The sequence below is a fragment of the Hordeum vulgare genome, chromosome 6H, assembly GCF_904849725.1.
Source record: "Hordeum vulgare subsp. vulgare chromosome 6H, MorexV3_pseudomolecules_assembly, whole genome shotgun sequence".
NCBI lineage: Eukaryota > Viridiplantae > Streptophyta > Magnoliopsida > Poales > Poaceae > Hordeum > Hordeum vulgare.
Window position 1 is genome coordinate 450337021 of NC_058523.1, and position 21546 is coordinate 450358566.

At 41.6% G+C, this 21546-nt stretch overlaps 1 protein-coding gene across 1 annotated transcript; it reads left to right on the top strand.

Annotated features, from left to right (window-relative positions):
• Positions 1-12182: 12182 nt before the first annotated feature.
• Positions 12183-18129, top strand: LOC123401465 (AP-2 complex subunit mu). Its single transcript, XM_045095290.1, has 13 exons — positions 12183-12521; positions 14129-14306; positions 15091-15181; positions 15278-15372; positions 15491-15580; positions 15865-15913; positions 16019-16157; positions 16306-16422; positions 16522-16612; positions 16689-16831; positions 17098-17212; positions 17565-17609; positions 17682-18129. Exons 1-13 carry the CDS (start codon positions 12439-12441, stop codon positions 17760-17762), a joined length of 1317 nt encoding a protein of 438 aa, XP_044951225.1. The 5' UTR covers positions 12183-12438; the 3' UTR covers positions 17763-18129.
• Positions 18130-21546: the final 3417 nt, after the last annotated feature.

Genomic DNA, 21546 nt, shown 5'->3' on the forward strand with positions numbered 1-21546 from the left:
CACCTATTTATCAAGTTTGAGCTTGTTGGTCCCCAACCACGTTGGGTCCTAAGAGGTTAGTCACAATATGCTTGGCAACCCAAATGATACTTTTCTTGACACCACTTTGAGCACCAACAAACTTGGCAAACACATTGCCAACCTTATCCTTACCAAGAGAATAGATATCATTGGATCAATTATCTCTCGTGCAAGAAGAAGCGAAGTGACCCTTCTCACGACATAAGTAGCAACATCTAACCTTTAATTTCTTCCCTATTGATTTCCCAACATGATGAGTGTTGTCTTGGGTCTTCTTGGGAATAGGCATTTCTTCAACTTGTAGTTGAGTATGTGATTGAACTTGTGGCCGCTTACCTTGTTGCTTGTGACTTTGGGACTTCTTCTTTAGTGGGCAAGATCTAACATGGTGCCCTTCAATTTTGCACTTGAAGCAAATAATCTTGGCCGAATTCTTGACTTGTTCTTGGCCCTTATTCTTTAAGTTTTTGGACTTCTTCTTCTTGTTGGAGTTGAATCCAGGTCCATCTTTGTCATCCCTTCATGACTCTTTTCCAAGTCTTTCTTCAAAGAAGTGACTTGGGCCTTGAGCTCTTCGGTTTCCTCTACATGGTTAGTATCAACACAAGTACTAGAGGAAGTATAAGCTTGATTGTTAGAGCAACAAGGCAAGGAAAGTAATTCATCACAAGAGGTAGCAACATTATGAGTAGAAGAATTACGAGGACTAGCACATGGCAATATAGCATTTTGACTAGAAGTAGTGCCACTGTCCACATGAGTCTCACTTGATGTTACCTTGGTAGTAATAGCCTCACGAGCTAATTTTAGCGCATTATGGGATGCTAGAAGATCATCATGAGAGCTTGTGAGCATTACATGACTTTCTTCCAATTTCCCATAATTGCTAGATAGCAACTCAAGTTGAGCCCTTAGCTCAACATTCTCCTTTAAAATGGATGCTTCACAAGAAGTAGAGTTAGTAGCACAAGCATCATCATTAGCAATAAGAGGAGAAGGCACCTTGACAAGCTCTTTAGCATATGAAGCTTCAAGTTGAGCATGAGAATCGGTGAGTTCGATGAGCGAACTCTTAATAGCCCTTGAGCCATTTTCGAGGTGCTCATAGTCCTCATGGAGTTCAGCATGTGCAACTTCAAGCTTATCATTTTTAGTTCTAAAATCATTAGCCACCTCGAGAGCTCTATCATGGGATTCCTTTAATCTAGATAATTCTAGAGCAAAGGTTTCCTCAAGAGATTCCTTGGTGGTTTGTTCATTTTCAAGAGCTTGAGATAGCTCTGCGATCTCATTAGCATAATCACGCTCATGATCTTCCATTTTCTTAATGGTGGCCTCATGCTCCTAAAGATGAGCTTCCAACTCCTAAATGTATTTCTTGCCCTTAGTGGCAATAGACATGATTTCCAAGAAGTTGGAACAAGCAAGTTTATTCTTATACAGAGATTTAAAAATCATTTCACCCTTAATTTTTAAGGATGCAATATTATCACTCTCTTCATCATTATCCTCAACCCCATTATCATCAACATCATCATCATGAGATATATTGGGATTCAAAGTAGGAGATACCTTTGAAGCCTTAGCCATAAGGCAAAAGTGAGTAACAATAGATGATGATGTAGGATCCCTCGAAGCATCATTCCCACAAATCTTGGACATACCATATTTATCTTGAAGCTTTGTCCACAACTCATGAGCATCCCGGAATGGCATGAGTTGAAATATAACTACATTGCTCAAAGCATCAAAAGACACATTAGAAGCTTGAGCATTGAGATAAGAGTTTTTCTCATCCTCTAAAGATATATTTTGAGAATCCTTTGGAGGAGAAAAACCCATATCTACAATTCGCTCCAAGTTTGGGTCCATGACCCTAAAGTGATTAAGCATGCGAATTACCCAAACATCAAAATTTGTGCCATCAAAACTAAGAGTGTCAGAGAATCCTAAACCCCTAGTCAACATCCTTACTCTCTAGGTGGTTAAACCTAATAAAGAGAGACCTAGCTCTGATACCAATTGAAAGGACGTGGATGTCGCCTACAGGGGGGTGAATAGGCGCTTTAAAATAATTACGGTTTAGGCTTGAACAAATGCAGAATAAAACTAATGTTTAATTTGTCAAGCACAAAACCTACAACAACTAGGCTCACCTATGTGCACCAACAACTTATGCTAAGCAAGATAAACAACTAAGTGATAGCAAGATATATGACAATAAACAATATGGCTATCACAAAGTAAACTGCATAAGTAAAGGGTTCGGGTAAGAGATAGCCAAGGCACGCGGAGACAATGATGTATCCCAAAGTTCACACCCTTGCGGATGATAATCTCCATTGGAGCGGTGTGAAGGCACAATGCTCCCCAAGATGCCAATAAGGCCACCGTAATCTCCTCACGCCCTCGCATAATGCAAGATGTCGTGATTCCACTAAGGGACCCTTGAGGGCGGTCACCGAACCCGTACAAATGGCAAACCTTGGGGGCAGTCACCAGAACCCGTACAAATTGCTCGGGGCAATCTCCACAACCTAATTGGAGACCCCGACGCTTGCTCGGAGCTTTACACCGCAATGATTGAGCTTCGAGACACCACCAAGCTTCTAGGACGCCAAAGCATCCACGAAGGACAATATCTAGGGTACTGAGTACCAAAGGTAATAAGCTTCTCAAACTTCACTTCCACGTATCACCGTGGAGAACTCAAACCGATGCAACAATGCAATGGCTAGGGCACAAGGAATGCCCAAGTCCTTCTCTCACAAATCCCACCAAAGCAACTAATGCTAGGGAGGAAAATGAGAGGAAGAACAAAGAAGAACACGAAGAACTCCAAGATCTAGACCCAAGGGGTTCCCCTCACTTAGAGGAGAAAGTGATTGGTGGAAATGTGGATATAGATCTCCTCTCTCTTTTCCCTCAAGAACTAGCAAGAATCATTGGAGGGATTGAGAGTTAGCAAGCTCGAAGAAGGTCAACAATGGGGGAAGAACACGAGCTAAAGAGATAAGGTTCAATCGGGAAGAAGACCCCCTTTTATAGGTGGGGAAAAATCCAACCGTTATGCTTCACAGCCCGCATAGAGCGGTACTACCGTTCATGGGAGTGGTACTACCGCTCATGGGAGCGGTACTACCACTCGGTAGGTTCACCAACCATGCTAAGGCCAAAAAGGATGCGAAAAATAGTCCGACGGAGCGGTACTATCGCTCCTGGAGCGGTACTACCTCTAGGGAGCGGTAGTAAAAAATTACTACCGCCCCGGGGGCGGTACTACCGCTGGCACCAGGAGCGGTACTACCGCTGGATACGGAAACTTCTCTAACTTTCGCATACGAACTCCGAATTCAACGAAACCAAGTTTGTTGGAAAACTAACGACATGGGCTAACACAATCTTTATAGAAATATCAATAAGAATCAAGTGAGAAAAGTACCATAAGAAAATGGTGAGAACCATTCTTCAAATAAGACCAGTAAAAACTCTCAGCATCAAAAACATCATAGAAGATGCATATGGACTCCATTTTTTATGAACTCGAGCTTGTCATGAAGATGACCATAAGCTATAAAACTCACAAAGAGAAAAACCAAACAAGAACCAAGAAGTATGATGCAAGGATGCAAATTGTTTGAGCTCTCAACGAACTATATGATCAAGCTACTCACTTGAGAGCCCCCCTTGACAGTACGACAATCTATCCTAAAACAGAAAACCTATCAAGGGCAAACCTATACCTTGCACCTTGTCCTCTTGAGCTAGATGACGATGATATTGGCTTCATCAAGATGGACCACCTTTCTTGATTGCGTTGGCTTGATGAATACTAGTTGATTGCTCCCCCATACACACTATGGGTGAGCCGCTCTTCAACATATCTTCACAAGTCCATTGCCACCATCCTCCACCACTTGACGTCATCCTCCATGGGTTGTATGAGATCTTCCTCTAGACGCAAGCTCATGGAAACACACCTAACCCCACATAGAACTCTCACGAAGACCATGGGTTAGTACACAAACACGTAATGGACAATGCTTACCATACCATGGGATCACTTGATCCCTCTCGGTACATCTTGTACGCTTTGTGTGTTGATCATCTTGATTTACTCTTTGTCTGAGATCTTGATCAACCTTGAGTCTCTATGACCATTCTTTGGATGAATACCTTGAATACCTCCTTGGTCATCATATAAACTCCTTGAACACAACATATGGACTTCAATAAGTGCCTATGGACAAATCCTATAAATATAACTTAAGGCAACCATTAGTCCATATGAATTGTCATCAATTACCAAAACCACATATGGAGAAATATTCTCTAACACCGAGCCCAGTCCTTCCCACCATAGAAATATGAAATCGCCAAGATAGCCCCCCGACTTCTAAATCGAGCCAAGCATGGTCATCTTCCCTGTTTCCGGTGACCACTACCACCACCACCATCCAGTAAAATTCACCGCGAAGAGTGCCTACCTCACTCCAATTCCTACACCATTAACTCCCTAAAAGCCTAACATTTCCACTATAACGCCCAAGATGCAGTCCTATCCTTATTTTGGCACGAGGGCCTCGACAAGGATAGAAACGCATCTCATCGTTTCGCAAGAATGGATATCGTTACAAGTACATGTACTGAAGACATGAGTATAAAGAGTTGGCTTACACTCGCCACAAGCTACATTAGAGTCAGATCAGTGCAATTCATACAATCATCATTAAGAAGAGCAGGGTCCATCTATGGACGAAAACAAATGATAAAAGAACGACGTCCATCCTTGCTATCCTAGGCTACCGGCCTAGAACCCATCCTAGATTGACGATGAAGAAGAAGAAGAAACTCCAAATAGCACAATCAGCGCGCTCACGTCAAAGTAAGTCTTTACCTGTACCTGCAACTAGTGTTGTAGTAATCTATGAGCCACATGGGACTCAGCAATATCATTTCCAAAGGTATAAGGACTAGCAAAGCTTAATGGGTGAGGTATGGTTAAGTGGTGAGGCTACAACACACGACTAAGCATTTATTTGAGGTGGCTAACTTAGGAGTACAAGAATAAAAGAGGGGGGATGTTCTACGCATAGCGAACGTGAACTACTGATGATCAAATGAATGATCCTGAACACCTACTTACGTCAGACATAACCCCACCGTGTCCTCGATCGGAGAAGGAGCTCATGAAAGAGATAGTCACGGTTACACACTCAGTTGGCATATTTTAATTAAGCCTACTTCAAGTTATCTAGAACCGGATGTTAAACAAAGTTTCCACGTTGCCACGTAACCACGGGCACGGTTTTCCGAAAGATTTAACCATGCAGGGGGTACTCAACCTGGTCCATCACAAATTACCACAAGCTGCATAGAAATCCTCGATCATGAAACTCGCGATCTCGTCGGACTCCTTAGTGGAAAACCTTAACTCTGAGATTACCCAAAGCATCACCGGAATCCCGATGCACAAGATATTTCATCAAAGGTAAAACTAATCTAGCAAGGCCGCCCGACGTGTCGACGATCCCGATGGGAGCCGTGTATCTCGTTCCCAGGACACAACAGATGGGTCACACCAGGAGTAAAACCAAACCTTGGGTTGCCCCGCGGTGGCCCCGTAGTATGCCAGTTTGGACCAACACTCATGAGGAGCACTGGCCCCGGGGTTGATTAATTATCTGCGGGTGCCGGCGGGTCCCTATGCTATTTATTAGGTTATTAGGCAAATGTAGTACCAAAGTTGGGCCTTGCCAAACGAGTCTTAGTCTAAAACAAATTATCAAGGGGGTCCCCATAACAACCCCGGTCGTGTTAGGAGCGCTTAATTATGGAACATAACACCGGTAATCGAAACTAAGGCGGCAAAGATGGAACAAAACACGAGGCTAGAAAGGCCGAGCCTTCCACCTTTTATCAAGTATATAGGTGCATTAACTTAAATAGTATTAATATGATGATACAACAAGGAACCCATGTTATCACATGGAAGCAACTGCACCTGCAACTAGCAACGCTAACACATGGTTAAGCAAGCGGTAACATAGCCAATCAGTGGTTTCCTAGGTTGTAGAAGGTTGAAGGTTTCATGGCAATGTTGAGAGGCTGATATTTAACAGGTGGTAGGCAATGAGACATACGATAGATACGATACAACTAGCATGGCAATGATAGTAATGGTGTCTTGGGAAATGGTCATCTTGCCTGAGAACCCGCTTGGAAGAAGAACGACTCCGTGAAGCAGACGAACCGAAGTAGTCGAACGGGTCCTCACATTCCGACACGCTTGCGGAACTCTATAGAGACGAAGCAAACCGGAAACAAGCATCAACACAGATATTCACCACGACACATGCACGACATCATGAAATTCATATATGATGCATAATCAGTTGAAAATATGCAAGACATGGCATGGCAATTCACACGTCAAACGCTACACATTAAGTGAAGCTCAATATGCAACAAGTTGCGTATTGACGGAACTCCACATTTAATTATTAAGTTCACTCTCGTTTGGGTACACATCAATATTAAATATTGTTAATCATGGCAAGGGGTGAAGCACAAATTAATCTACCTATCTAGGCATTTTAAATGAGGCTGGAAACGACATATAGCGTCTTCGAACTAACCCCACTCGTAAAATTCTAAATCTGTCTAGATTTGTCCTAATAACCTTTTATGTTTGTTAAACAACATAACAAAGTGGTTCACGTGATTCTACTTGTTGTTCTGGTCCATTTACATATATGGCTCATCTCCAACGGAGCTACGGTTAAATAACTACGGGCTAAACCGTTTCTAACACGCCGATACACAAACTGATGCAAACAACACGTTTAAGTATTTTTATCATGCATGAAAGTTGTAAATTATTAATCTATGTGAGAATCTAGCCAAGTTACATATCTAAATTTTCGCAAACCGACGCACGGATTAAATTCTACGGGCGTTTCAAAATAACACTATTTTCGTGAAATGCTAAATTTCACAAAACCTAAAAAACGCTAAAGGGCCGAATCTGTCCTAGTGGCCTACAGAGCATGCGCGGGCGCTGGATAGCATCGGTTGCTCACCTCGGCCATGGGCCGGATCTATAGCTGGAGAGGTGGGCCGCACGAGATGGGCCGAAGGGGGCTGGAGCGGTGTTGGGCCTGATTCTCATGGCGCTGGCCAGCCCACGCGTGGGGTCAACGCGAGCGGGTGCTTGTCGTGCTCCTCCCACGCAGAGGAGGCGACGGGGCAGGGAGACTCCGGCCGTTGGCGAGAGGCCTAGGGGTGGCGAGATCCGACCGGTGGCGGTGGGGCACGGCGCGGGACTCCGGATCCACCCGGTTCCCGGCGATGGCGAGGCTCACGGACTCCATTGACGGCGGTTGGGAACCTGGGAGGGAGAGAGAGCGCACTGAGAGAGATGATAGGGAGAGAAACGAGGGAGGAGAGGGCGGCGCGGGGAGGCCTCGGGTTCCGACGTTGCGGCGCTCCGGCGGCCGGCCGGGCGAGCGGCGGAGGTCTTGGCGAGCGGGGCGGCGGCTGCTCGTCCCCGAGCTCACCACGGGAGCTCGCGGTGGCCGCTGCGGATCCGAGCCCGGATGGGCTTCCACGACCCCGATCTAGGCTTCCAGGCCCGCGGGAGGAGAGGGACGTGGGAGGGAGAGAGAGGTGGAGCTGGATGGCGGCTAGGGTTTCGTGGAGGCATGGGAAACGAGGGAGAGATTAGGTTTTGCGTGTCTATTTATAGACAAGGGCCAGGGTTAGCGGTTTCGGGTGTTTTCGGAGCCTCCGATCTCGATCGGTCGCTCCGGAAACGTCCTAGAGTTAGGTTAGGCCATGTAGAGGGGGTGTAGGATGAGACGAGAGGGAAAACAGGCAACCCGGCGACAGAGTTTAAAACAACGGAAAATGTGTGACGATAACCGAAGATGGTGCCGCTACGGTCGACCGATCGGGTATCAAACAGACTCCGATTGCGACGAACTTTGGCAGGCGGCCTACCTGCATCATAACAAGACCGCACGCCAAGTTCCATCCCAATTCGAGAATATATTATACCATTTTTAAAAACAATATTTTATCGATGTCGCGGGCCCGTGCGTGTGTGGTTGGTCTCAAAACGGTGAACGTCGATAACGGAGAGAACCGACAACTAATAACGGATGCATGTTCTGAAAACTAGCGGCAATGGAGTGCCGATGCAATGCAGATGATGCACATGATGCGATGATGAGTGTGACAAACAAGAATTAACCGGCGACAGCGGAATAAAAGGGGAATCTTCTAGAGCGTCGGTCTCGGGTTGTCACGCCCACCCCCGCCTAGTTCACAGTAGAACCACCGTAGACAAAAGCCCTCTCGGGGCCAACGTCGTCGTCCGCCGGGATCGAAGACACTCGAGCCCCAGAGCTTGCTAGTGACCACGATGTACCTCCTCATGATCGCCGCGAGCCCCTGAGCGCAACAGTCTAGTCATCTTCTAACGTCGTGCCTTCAATCGCCGGCGAGGATCGCCAGAATCCTCCTCTTTGTTTCCGCCCTCACGCGCGGAAGAAGAGGACGAACCCGACACGTGGTCCCACCTGTCGGTGAGGCAACTAATCCCTCCTGCAGTGCACCTCGATCCCACTTAGAGTTCTACTAGACGATTATTCGGGTGATTCCAGGCATCGGGAAGTTAAGCTGGTGTGTGCGGGTCAGGTGTGTTTTCAACCCAAAGACCATAATCGGAATTAATCAATGACTCAGACTGACTACAGAAATACGTTACTTGTGGGTACAGAGTACCCCTCTGTAGAGTGTAATATCTATTCGGATAGCTGTGTCAGCGGTTAAGGACTATAGTGTGGGATAGGTCAAGTATCGGTCTTAGCATTGGCCTTCGGAGGAATTAATTTAATAAGGATATTAATCATGAATTATGATGGAATATTATTATTGTCAATTGTTGTGGACTAACCTTTTATCTTATATGAAAATTGTTGAGTATCCCTCGCAGGGTCCTACCACCTAGATACTCATGTTTGTAATTTCAATATAAGCCCTTTATGTGGCATCGCTCGAGACGCCTGACTCTGGGACTTCAGTTATTATTTTGATATAAGCCCTTTATGTGGTGTCCCTCCAAACGCCCGGACTGTGGCACGCATGTTATTATTTTCAATATAAGCCATTTTATGGTGTCGCTTCAAACGCCTAACCGTGGCACTCATGTCATTACTTTTGGTTCAAGCCCTTTATAAGGTGTCGCTCAGACGCCCGACTATGGCCTATTTTGCGTTTGCTTTCAAGGTGTCTCTTCTGACCCAATTGGACCATTTTATTTTATTTTTGGAATCCTTGGGAGACTACTGCCTCATGTTTCTTTTTTTACCTTCCCTTATTACTTATTACTTATATTTTTATCTTACAAATAAATTATCTGGATAATTGCATTCATGAGTTAAATCTTATGACATGTCAGATATTATTAAAGTTTTGGTGCATGCAACTCATCTGCTTTATCACGTCTAATTTTATGATGTTTGTGAGTACATTCAAATGTACTCACTGACTTGTCCCTCGCTATTGTCTTGGCCAGATTGCGTATTTGGAGAGGAGCATAAAGATGACAACCCTGGAACCTAGGCATCGAGGATAGTAGCCACGTGATATAGGAGTTATCCAGGTCAGCTGTTCCTGTGGGAATGGTGATAGACGCTGGAGATCCATGAGTCGCTTCCGCCATCCGTCACTATTTTTTTTGTACTCCATAAACCTTCATGGTATTGTACTCAAAATTTGTAAATTGCTTGGAATTATGTATCAAGAAAGTGTCCACCAGTGAACAGTAATCCTGAGGTTGGTGATGGCATACTTTTCATTTGCTGGGAATTTTATATCCCAGAAAACCAGCCCTGACAATATCTCATCTTTACTATGACAATGATCATGCAGGCATCCACACATTATCATTCGGTTTATTGTGGACAGGTAACAACTTCATATCCTAGTTCATTATTATTTCAATCGGGCAAGCAGATGAAGATTCTTTCTCCTCTTCTCTTTTAGATATTCAATATTCTTGAAGCATTTTTGGTCTCCTATCATTGGGGCATGTTTAAGAGCATCACTTCACTTTTTAAGTGATCTGCTAGTTAAACATGGATCTCATGAGAACTCATTTTACAAAGCAATTTTAAACTTTAGAGGGTTCATTTATTTTTCTGCTTGCCCTATTGTAAATTGAACCTTCAATGAACTAGCATATATAGTTATTTCTTGTCCTTTCAAAACCTTCACAATTGCAATGTGGAGTACTTATAATCATCATGCATGTAAATATGTGCCACTACTTAGATCACAACTATTATCATGTACGTTCCCAACTAAGCAATAATGATCCCACACATCAATACATCCAAATACTCATCGAAAGGACCATCCCTTATTCAAAAGAGAAATTGACAATTCAATCTTAACTAAAAAGAACTTATAACCTAATTTCAACTTGCGGGAAAGAAATGCAGAAAGGTAAAGATACAAAGTGCACGTGAATCCCCCAATCTTACAATCAAGCCCGGGAGATTGAAGCACTTAGTATTTAATGCTCACTCGTAGTACCCTTGCAGGCGGTGAAGATGTTCATGAACCGTCCCTTCATCTCCTCAATCACGGCGTGTTGATCCTCTACAATATGAGTCAAGACCCTCTTCAATCATGTTGCCTACGAAACCTTCTCCAACTCCTTGATGAGGCATTTAATCGATTTACCGTCTAATTTTCGATGGAAAAAATTTAACGTTTTCAATTTTCTATATTCATAATTTCATATGTAGAAGTTTAAATGCGTTAACAGTTCTCAGCTATAATTAATGATCTCTTACTTGTATTGAATGTTCCATCTTTTTTATGCACTAAAGTGTGTTAGGGGTCACTCACGCGATCTAGAAGTCCCAAATACTCTAGGGTCTCGCTTGTTTTTGACTGGGTCAAGGTGGCGATATGACACATTTCTTTTATTGTCTGCTTTGCTACAAAATAGATGCCCTCATTGACTGGTATGCTATGAATGAGATGCCAACATTATTTTGTATGAAAGGAAAACGCTATACATGAACAATGCACCCACAAACAATAAATATGATAAGAATATCTTTTATTTATGTTTCCTTTTCTTGTTTGTTATGTTCTTGTTAACTCCTTTTTCTTTTCTTTCCGCCCCCATTAGGACTATCGGGGATTGCATCTAAAAACATTTAATCTTTTATGATCTTTCTGCCTAGTGTTTCTTGAGACACTAGAAGCTAGGGCCTCCCTTCCCCGTTTCATCAAAAAGGAAAAATATATCATATTAAAAGGTAGGGGCCTTCTCTCGCGATTCTCTAAAAAATAGAACATGGCCAAAATCTTCAATTATTAATACTACCTTCAAATCCTCCACTACAATCACTCGGAAAGGCGAAGATCAGTTAATTAACCTTCATGAATCATTGCATAAAGGTTGCCATTGATAGAATAGAGATCTACATATGACAGATCTAGAGATGACAATGAGAAAGATATGGATGGATATACCCCCTTCTTCCTGAATGAACATAAATTGGCACGCATGCCTCTTCACCTTGGGTATCCGACGGGTGTAGCATTTTCAGCATGAAAAAGGATAAATGAGTCTAAATTTAATTGATAACGAGTGAGTAATCTAGCACTAATGAGGCATCCTCGTGCATGCATCTGTGTGATGGCGGTACAGATGTGTGTGCTGTGGACGGTTGGAGCTTCGAGGAGTGGTTGACGACGACAAGGAGTACGAGCGGCGGGTGGCTGAAGGGCATGAGCTAGGAGGTGATGAGTCGAGGTTTCACCATTACGAGGAGTCACATAGGACATATGAAGTAACGGGTTCGTAGCCGCGGGCATGTGAGGTACGACTGGTTTCGACAGTCAGGGATTCACGACATTGCACCTCACATGTCTTTTTTTATTATTAATTCTTTTTTATGTATTTATTGAATTAGATATGAATACCCATGCCTTATTCATATCTATTTTTTCTACAACAAAATCATTTTACATGTTTTGTGTACCAGTAGAGCAGTGGGACCAAGACGCAACGCAACACGAAGTCAGAAGTCAAGTCACCAACCGAAGGCGAAACCACGCAAATACGGAAATACGGCGTCCGGGGAGGTCCATTCTGGAAAACACACACGAAAAAGCGCTCCTGGACGGGGAAGACGACCTGGTGCTCGTCCCTCCCTTCCCCGAGATCTACCAAAAACCCGCGCCCCGTCAATCCCGTTCCTCCCCCTCACCGTCCGGCGAGCCCCGAGCACACCAGATCGCCCGCGTAGCTGGCGGCGCACCGTGGAGCCGCGCGCCAGTTAAGGGTGTTGGTCCCAGGCGCTTGAGCGGGGCGCGGGCGACGCGGAGACGATGCCGGTGGCGGCGTCGGCCATCTACTTCCTCAACCTTCGCGGGGACGTCCTCATCAATCGCCTATACCGCGACGATGTCGGGTGCGTGTTGCAGCACCCCCTCCTCCCCTCCCTGGCTCCCTGGGTTTTGAGTGGTAGATCTGAGGCCCCAGGATCCATTGATTCCGGCCATAACCTGTAGTTATGTAGATCGCTAGAAGGGTGGCAGGTAGCTCGTGAATTTCGATTGCTTTCGTTGAGTGACATGTGAAATCCTGCGAGGAGTGCAGTTGACAGCCACTCTTTCGGTGGTTGGCTCGTTGCGCACTGCAATTTGCCCATTGTCTTGGTTGTGGCGTTCCTTAGTGATTTGAATTTGGAATGCGTGTTCCATTCTCTGCCCTGAGGTTGTGGCGCCTACATAATTCCAGCATGGAGTAAAGAGATTGCTCACTGAGTAGGATATGTATTCCATCTAGGATGGTTCAAAGGAGGTTATCCTCTAGTCATATCTGATCATAGCAAGTGAACAACAATAAAAAAGAGAGTCCATACTAGTTCTTTTTTTCCCATTTTGAACTCGTAGTTTTGATGAGTGAGGCACTTTGGACAAGAAAAATTGCTGCATAGCTCATTTCATCTTTTCCAATGGGCTTTGACAGTAGTTAGTAGTCACATAGTTCTGTAGTTGAAATTTTACTTCTACTGCAGCATAAGCGGCAAGCCAGCTAACTTTGAAATAGTAACTGTCGGATTGAAATTAATTATAAATATTAACTCTCGCACCATAGATTTCCAAGAGGCCTTGGAAAGACCGGCAGAAGTTATTAAACATCTTGTAATATTCCTGAAAACTGCAATTTTGTATACTTGTACTAACAAAGTGCATGTGCGTTGCAACAGATCTGCAATGGACTAATACATGTTCACAACTTGAAAAATCTCACCCTGGTTTCGGTATTGTATATATATAAAAATATTTGGTTTTCACCCAAAGAGGCCAAGGGGTTTTCTGAAATGTTGGAGCAGAGTGGCAAGTGTCTTATTGGCTTATTGCAAAAATGCCACAACTTGACTTGCATGCGTTAGATGCAGATCGAATGGGTCTTTTATAGGAGTAGAGATAATAGCATTGGTACCAATAAAAATCATAATTATGTGGAATGTTTTCATACATGCACGTTGATAGTAGAAACAAAGCAAGACCATTCAATAAACCTGCAGCAATGCGCTGTAATCCTGTATGTACTGAGCCTATTTCGATATGTAGGTCTTACACTAGTTTAATATTGAGCAAGTACCATTCCATCTATATGATATATTTTCAATATCATAGTCATTGTTTATTAAGGACACTAGAACATGTAAACTACGACACCTACTCTTGAGTAATGCAAGCGTATTTTTCAAGCTTTGTTAATAAACATAGGACATGGATGTAAATTTAATGATGTTTGCTCCACGATGTCCTTTTTCTTTTTCTTTTCTTTAGCACACATTTATTCATTGTCACCTAGACAACTGTCTCATCATGAGGCTACTTAGGTCATTTCCTCTCATAGCCTTTCTCAGTTATCACCTTATATTCAATAAAGAACAGTCCCGCGTATTCATTTTGCTTCTCTCACTTTCCATTCCCTGCTTATTTGGTTGCACGTATCTTTACATTTAGTGACTAAACCCTACCGTGTTCATGTATGGCTATGCAGGGGAAATATGGTTGATGCATTCAGGATGCACATTATGCAAACAAAAGAGCTTGGTACATGCCCTGTTCGACAAATAGGAGGCTGTTCCTTCCTTTACATGAGGATCAGTAATGTTTACATTGTGATCGTGGTTAGCAGCAATGCTAATGTTTCTTGTGCTTTCAAGTTTGTTGTGGAGGTATGAAGTTTCTATTGCCTTATGTGCATTTCCAAATAAATTTTCCACACGGACATTATGATCTTGATGAATATAATATAACCTAACAAGATAGTTGGTCTTTTTCTTTTTCACTAGAAATATTTGCCTATGATGTTGTTTTTGTATTTGTCTATTCAGAGCAAAAGCATCTATTACTACCTCTCCCATAATATAAAACTTTTTATAGTTCTGCAAAAACGTCTTATATTATAGGATGGAGGGAGTAGTTACTTAACAAGCCAGATGATTTTCTGAAGTTACTTATTTCTGTTCTGTCAAATTGTAAGATGCATCATCTCAGTCCGAGAGGTTTAAATGATCATGTCATCTAATAATGGTATTGATGTTTGGCTTTGTTTGGTGACTGGATTTTTCTATTGCTAAAAGTAACTGGTGATGGTAGATAGGAATCACCAAACACAACAGGGTACAAACAGGTGGTACTAAAAACTAGAAATTTCAATGCCTCGATGGCGTGATGTTCCATGTTCATCACTGCTGGGAATAGTTTGATAGGACTAAATGAATTACCGAACCCTTTGTGCTCTATATGATTTCCTGAGGACCTTTTTGGAAGGGAGGGATTGGGCTAGGAGTTAGTTCAATTTGTCTGTTAGGCCAAAGATGATTCAGTGATGAAACTACAGTTGCTAATTCAATGTAGAGATCCTACTCAATGTACACATCAGCCTTCTTATGAGCAATTTAACATGTCCTATCTCATTCGCCGTTATTTGTGCTGAAGATTATTTGAAATTATCAGGCAGTGGCCCTCTTCAAGTCCTACTTTGGTGGAACTTTTGATGAAGATGCTATCAGGAATAACTTTGTGTTAATATACGAGCTTCTTGATGGTAAGGGCAATCCAATTTTGGACTTAACTTGCTGTTTCAGTTTCCACCATGGATTCTTTTTTTTGTTTGCAATACTGACACTGTGCAACTGTGCAGAGATTATGGACTTCGGTTATCCTCAGAATCTCTCACCTGAAATTTTGAAGTTATATATAACCCAGGAAGGCGTACGATCGCCATTTTCCTCCAAGGTCAGAAATATATGAAAAATGAAGTCTGCTGTATTTGATATGCAAAAAATAATTACGTGTTCCTATTCATTTTCTAGGAAAGTAACTGAACCATATTTCCTTCTCTCTGTACTGATAGCCTTCGGATAAGCCAGTTCCAAATGCGACCCTGCAAGTTACTGGCGCTGTTGGTTGGAGAAGAGAGGGTCTTGTGTACAAGAAGAATGAGGTATCTGAATTAAATATGTAGGGAGGCTTCAGCTGTATTTGAAAAAAAAGCAGAGGACTGACATTTATAATGGTCCTAGTTCAAAAAAAAAAAAATGCCATCATCCCGCATAAATTTTGAAATGCATCTCATTTCTAATACATATTGTGCATGTACCAGCAGGGCAATGGCCCATACTTCCATCAATTTTTGTTTCTTTGTTGTCCTTAATGTCATCTCATTGTTTACTTTCATTTAGCAAGTGAAGTAACAGTAATAATTAATGACTTCTTCTTGCACGTTAGGTTTTCTTGGACATTGTTGAGAGCGTAAACCTTCTTATGTCTTCTAAAGGTATTTTATGGATCATCAATTTTTTGTTATCTGGTCTGAGGTTTCCGGTGCCTTTCCTGTTCAGCTATTTGATGTTCATCGTGTATATTTCTTACATTTCTGCAGGGAGTGTTCTACGATGTGATGTGACAGGAAAGATTCTTATGAAGTGCTTCCTTTCTGGAATGCCTGATCTGAAGTTGGGACTTAATGACAAAATTGGACTTGAAAAGGAAGCCCAACTTAAGTCCAGGCCTTCAAAGAGGTATTGGTGTACTGAGTCTTGAAACATGATGACAAACTGTGCACATATATATTAACTGTTTTGCTGGTTAGCACTGTTTACTGGCTAGCGAACTTTGACTCCTTTACGTAAATGATCTCCTGATTGCTTTTGTTCTCTCCCTCTACAGTGGGAAGACCATAGAACTCGATGATGTCACGTTCCACCAGTGCGTCAACCTAACAAGATTTAACTCAGAAAAAACAGTCAGCTTTGTGCCACCAGATGGTGAATTCGAATTGATGAAGTAATTTTTAGATCCATATTTATTCTTGCAATTATCAGTACATTTTAGAAATGATAGTTTCATTCACTAGCTGGATTTTGATGGACATATTTGTTCTAGATATCGAATTACAGAGGGTGTAAATCTTCCATTCCGGGTTCTGCCCACAATTAAGGAGTTGGGACGAACACGCATGGAGATTAATGTGAAAGTGAGCAAATGTATCTTCACTGTGACGTCATAAATGTGTACATGTTTGCTAACATGGTGAATCTTTTGTTACGCAGGTTAAGAGTGTTTTTGGTGCTAAGATGTTTGCACTTGGTGTTGTGGTTAAAGTTCCAGTCCCAAAGCAGACAGCGAAGACGAGTTTCCAAACAACATCTGGCAAAGCCAAATATAATGCTTCAATTGATTCCCTGGTGTGGAAGTAAGTGCAATATTTTTGTCTAACATTTGCACTATACCAAACCCAGTATGTGGGTCATATTTTAATGAGTTTGATATTGTGAATTGATCAGAATGGTGTAAACAAAATTTCCCTAAATTATGCCCTGTCTAGCTGTTTGCAATTTTAAAGTATGTCCTGTTAGTGCATGTACAGGGAGTTCTTTTTCGTGCTGAGCTACCTCTTGCCAGTTATTGTTTGTTACCAGCATGAACTCATAAAAATCATAATACACATTCAAACCATAGGATCAGGAAATTTCCTGGACAGACCGAGGCAACGATGAGTGCAGAAGTTGAACTGATCTCTACAATGGGGGAAAAGAAGTTAGCGAACAGGCCACCGATTCAGATGGAATTCCAGGTTACATTTAATCTCGTTAAGAGTCTTGTTGTTTTCTTGGCAAGATGGCTATGAGCTTTCCTCTACATTTTATTTATCTGCTCTGCAATTTGTAACTGAAAATGACAATGTTAGGGAAGAAACCCAGTTTCTCATTATTTATGAACAAAATTTGAGTATGTACAAGATAAATTGATACTTAAATAATTGGTTGACCTTGGATTATTTTTGTTTGAGGAGCCTTCATGGCGTCTTTTGGAAGTATCTTCACATGCTGCATATAATGTGCTATATGCCCTACTAATCCCCATGTTGTCTTGACTGTTTCCTGCACTATATCCTTTATATTCACTATGACATCTCTTTCCTGCAGGTTCCGATGTTCACTGCTTCTGGTTTACGTGTTCGGTTCCTCAAGGTATGTCCAGCAAGACCAATATGAAACATTGAAAATGTGTGAAACTAAAACCATCTTTTGATGCATATTCAGGTGTGGGAGAAGAGTGGCTACAACACCGTTGAGTGGGTTCGCTACATCACAAGGGCTGGATCATATGAAATCAGGTGTTAGTGACCAAGAAAAATGGCGTGGGCTCCTTATTTCGTGGATTTGCGGAGCTCTTTTTGTACGCATCATGATTGATCAGAAAGCACGTAAATTATGACCCAGTTCTCTGTGAGTTTGTACTCCAGCAGAGGGCAGATCAGAGCAGGCAGTTTTCCTATGTTCCTTATTTTCATGTTGACACGGGATATGTATTCTCCCCCCGTGTCCTGTTTGTGTCATAGGGCATATTTTTTATTGTATATTTGGCTGTAGCATTTGTTCTCGTTGATCAATACACCCCTTGCCAGTTCCTGCTGTTTTCTCCTTGAATGGGTGTCAAATGGCTTGCAAAACGGAGTATAAATACATGATGATAATGTTGTTGGCTTGCTGTGCATGTGTTTGACTTTGATGTAAAGTGGATACGTGCCCTTCCATCGTTGATTTTTTTTTTGTGAGGTCTGTGTGAATGCTAATTGATGTCCAAGCATATGTGGTGACCGGTGAAGCTCTAGTTCACAATTTAGTTGTAGGAGAACTTTTAAAAGTTCACAATTAGGAGTACTACTACTACTACTGAGGCCCTGCTTGGTATGGGTGTAAATTTATACATCCGGATTTAATTTACAGGTGTATATTACCGGCTGCCTTTAATTTCCGCCTGGAAACTGAAACGACGCCTTGAGGTCTGTAATCTTTACGGGTGTATTCAGAAGCCAACCGACGATCCAAGCGGGACCTGAATTCGTTTTACGTATTGCTCCCTCCTTTACAAAATCATGTCTATGGATTTGTCTTGAAACCTATTTACAGAAGGTATTAAAAGACAGTTATCAATATTTAAACGGCAAATATAACTTGTGAACATGTGAAAAATAACAACAGATCCGAACAATCGAACTGACCGCACAACCCCTTACGACTACCAGCCCAGCCCCCGTGTTCAGATCCAGGACCAGACCAGCACGATCGCCAGCCCAGCCAACGTGAGCGAGTGTTTTTTTTTTTTTCGTTTAGTATTTGGTGCGAGAAAAATTATATTGCTAGAAGAGGATTCAAACCCAACTCCTACACTGTGTTCAGGCAAGGCGCTAACCAACTGAGCCCTATACTTATTGTTGTGCAATGAATGGAAAGGTTATAATTAGCAGTTTTTGCCTTCCGTATGAGCCAAAAAGTGTCTTTCTTTTCCCTCAAAAAAAAAGTGTCTTTCTTTTTCTCGTTCTCTTTTTGGATTTTTTCGAATGCATAATTTGTTAATGAGAAAACGAAATTCTGAACCACTTGAGTTTTGTAACTGATGCGAACGACCCAGACTCGTTTGAACGTTATTGTGTGGTCTAAATTAACTTCCGTGGTTTCCTTTGCCAAAACCTGCCAATGAAAGTAACTTTCAGTGTCTTTAACGATCTAAGCATCCGCACGTCACGTGAACCCAAAACGCTAGGGAGGAAATCAAACCTATGATCTCCTTGCGCATACACATTGCACGGTTGTACCATTCAGTAGGACCAAACACAACCGTTGTCTAACGACAACAAATAAAAATCTTTAGACGTTCTAGTTTTAACTATTTGACTATTGCGGTTGTAGATGCTCTAGTGCATCATTTTGTTGGTATTCTCGCAAAACTTCTAGTTTTACATATCACGGACCTGATAACTTATGTACCTCGGTCCATATAACTTTAGCGTCGCGGAGGAGGCAGGGGTGGTTGATGAAATACTCACTGGTAACTTTTACGTGAATATTATGGTAACTCATAAAACACAGACCTGATAACTTATGTACCTCGGTTCCGATAACTTTGGCATAGGGTGTGTGTGTGTGTGTGTGTGTTGGGGGGGTGATGAAATATCCTGCGGTGACTTTTATCTAAATAGCATGATAATTCACACATCACAAACCTGATAACTTATGTGTCTCGGCCCAGATTTCTTTTGGTGAGGGGTTGTTTAAAAACATACCACCGATTATTTTCGTGTAAATAGTTTGGTATTATATGCATCGTATACGTGATAATTCACGCACAAACACCGCAGTAATTTTAATCCAACCTGATAAGAAGGTTAGGAAAATCAGGTTTATACCCCGGTAATATCTATGTAAACAACATGGTAACATATGTAGCACATGTGTGATAACTTAGGCCCTGTTTGGAACCATAATAGATTATGATAATCTAGATTATGAAGATAGATTATATAATATGGTTTATAAAAATAATCTAGGTGGACATGTTTGGAGGCCAGATTATATAAACTGTAATCCAGGCTTTACATTGCATAATGACCTGTCTGCCTTCTGTTTTTTTAAAAGAGGAGGGTGACGGTGGTAGGAATGTAATTATCTCCAAACTTTACAAGGGTAATGGGTCATTAGCAATCCATAATCTGATTTTAGCTGGTATAGAGTAGATTATGAGTTTTAAATAATCTGTCCATCTAATTTTTATAATCTACAACATAATTTGTCATGTTTGGAAACAATATAGATTATAAAAACTGGATTATCATAATCTGTCATGTTTGGAGACAAAGTTTGGCCCTGTTTGGAACCACTCAGATTATGATAATCCAGTTTTTATAATCTATATTGTCTCCACACATGACAGATTATGTTGTAGATTATAAAAACTAGATGGACAGATTATTAAAAACTCATAATCTACTCTACCCCCCATAAAATCAGATTATGAATTGCTAATGGCCCATTATCCTTGTAAAATTGAAGGTAATTACTAATTTCTGCCACCGCCACCCTCCTCTTTTTTCCTCCTTAGCGCACGCACACGACGGACAGGTCATTATGCAATGTAAAAACCTGCATTACAGTTTATATAATCTGTCCTCCAAACATGTTCACCTAGATTATTTTTATAAACCTGATTATATAATCTATCTTCATAATTCAGATTATCATGATCTATTGTGGTTTCAAACAGGGCCTTAGCCCAAAAGTGGTATCTTCTGATCAAAAATTCATTGGAACATACCAATATGGGTTATAGTTTTGAAGCTCTCGTCCTTACAATTTTTTATGTGAAAACGGTCTTTAGAATCGACAGGTGGTTTGAGCTACAAAATATTTTGAAGTTTTGAAATAGGAGGAATCTTGGATGACCATTTTTATGTCCCTATAATTTTTATATAAACAAGGTGGTAACTTAGTTATCACAGGCGTGATAACTTACTTAAACTGGTCCTGTTAATTTCTGACCAGAATGAAAAGTCGTCGGAAACATATCAATATGAGATCTGGTTTTGAAGGTCTCATCATGACGAATCTTTTATGTGAAAATAGTTTTTCAACCGGAGCGACAGTTTGAGCTACAAAACATTTTTAAGTTTTTGAAATAAAGAGAATTTAGGATGACATCAGCTATTATGTCCACTAGTTCATTTGCACATGAGGAGAAAGATGGTTGACTATTTTTATGCTCCGATAATTTTTATATAAACAAGATGGTAACTTATGATCAAAGACGTGATAACTTACTTAGCCCGAGCCTAATAACTTTCGACCCTAAAAAATCATCAAAACATATTAACATAGGATCTAGTTTCGAAGGTCTCGTCGTGATGAATCTTTTATGTGAAAACAATTTTTTAATCCGACTGATGGTTTGAGCTACAATACATTTTGAAGTTTTGAAATAAGAAGAATCTAGGATGACATCGTATTTTTGTCCACTAATGCATGTCTGCATGTAACTAAAAGAAGAAGTGTTCGTAGAAGACAAATTAGTCATTCTAATACACGAATGCATGTAATTAGACGGAAGAAATGATCATTCCTATCTATTACT

Bases quoted from the DNA above. Each gene is read 5' to 3' on its own strand.
- LOC123401465 (XM_045095290.1), top strand. From the start codon at position 12,439: ATGCCGGTGGCGGCGTCGGCCATCTACTTCCTCAACCTTCGCGGGGAC. The intron at 15,182-15,277 runs GTAAGGGCAATC...GCAACTGTGCAG, and splicing joins AATATACGAGCTTCTTGATG to AGATTATGGACTTCGGTTAT. The intron at 17,610-17,681 runs GTATGTCCAGCA...ATGCATATTCAG, and splicing joins TACGTGTTCGGTTCCTCAAG to GTGTGGGAGAAGAGTGGCTA.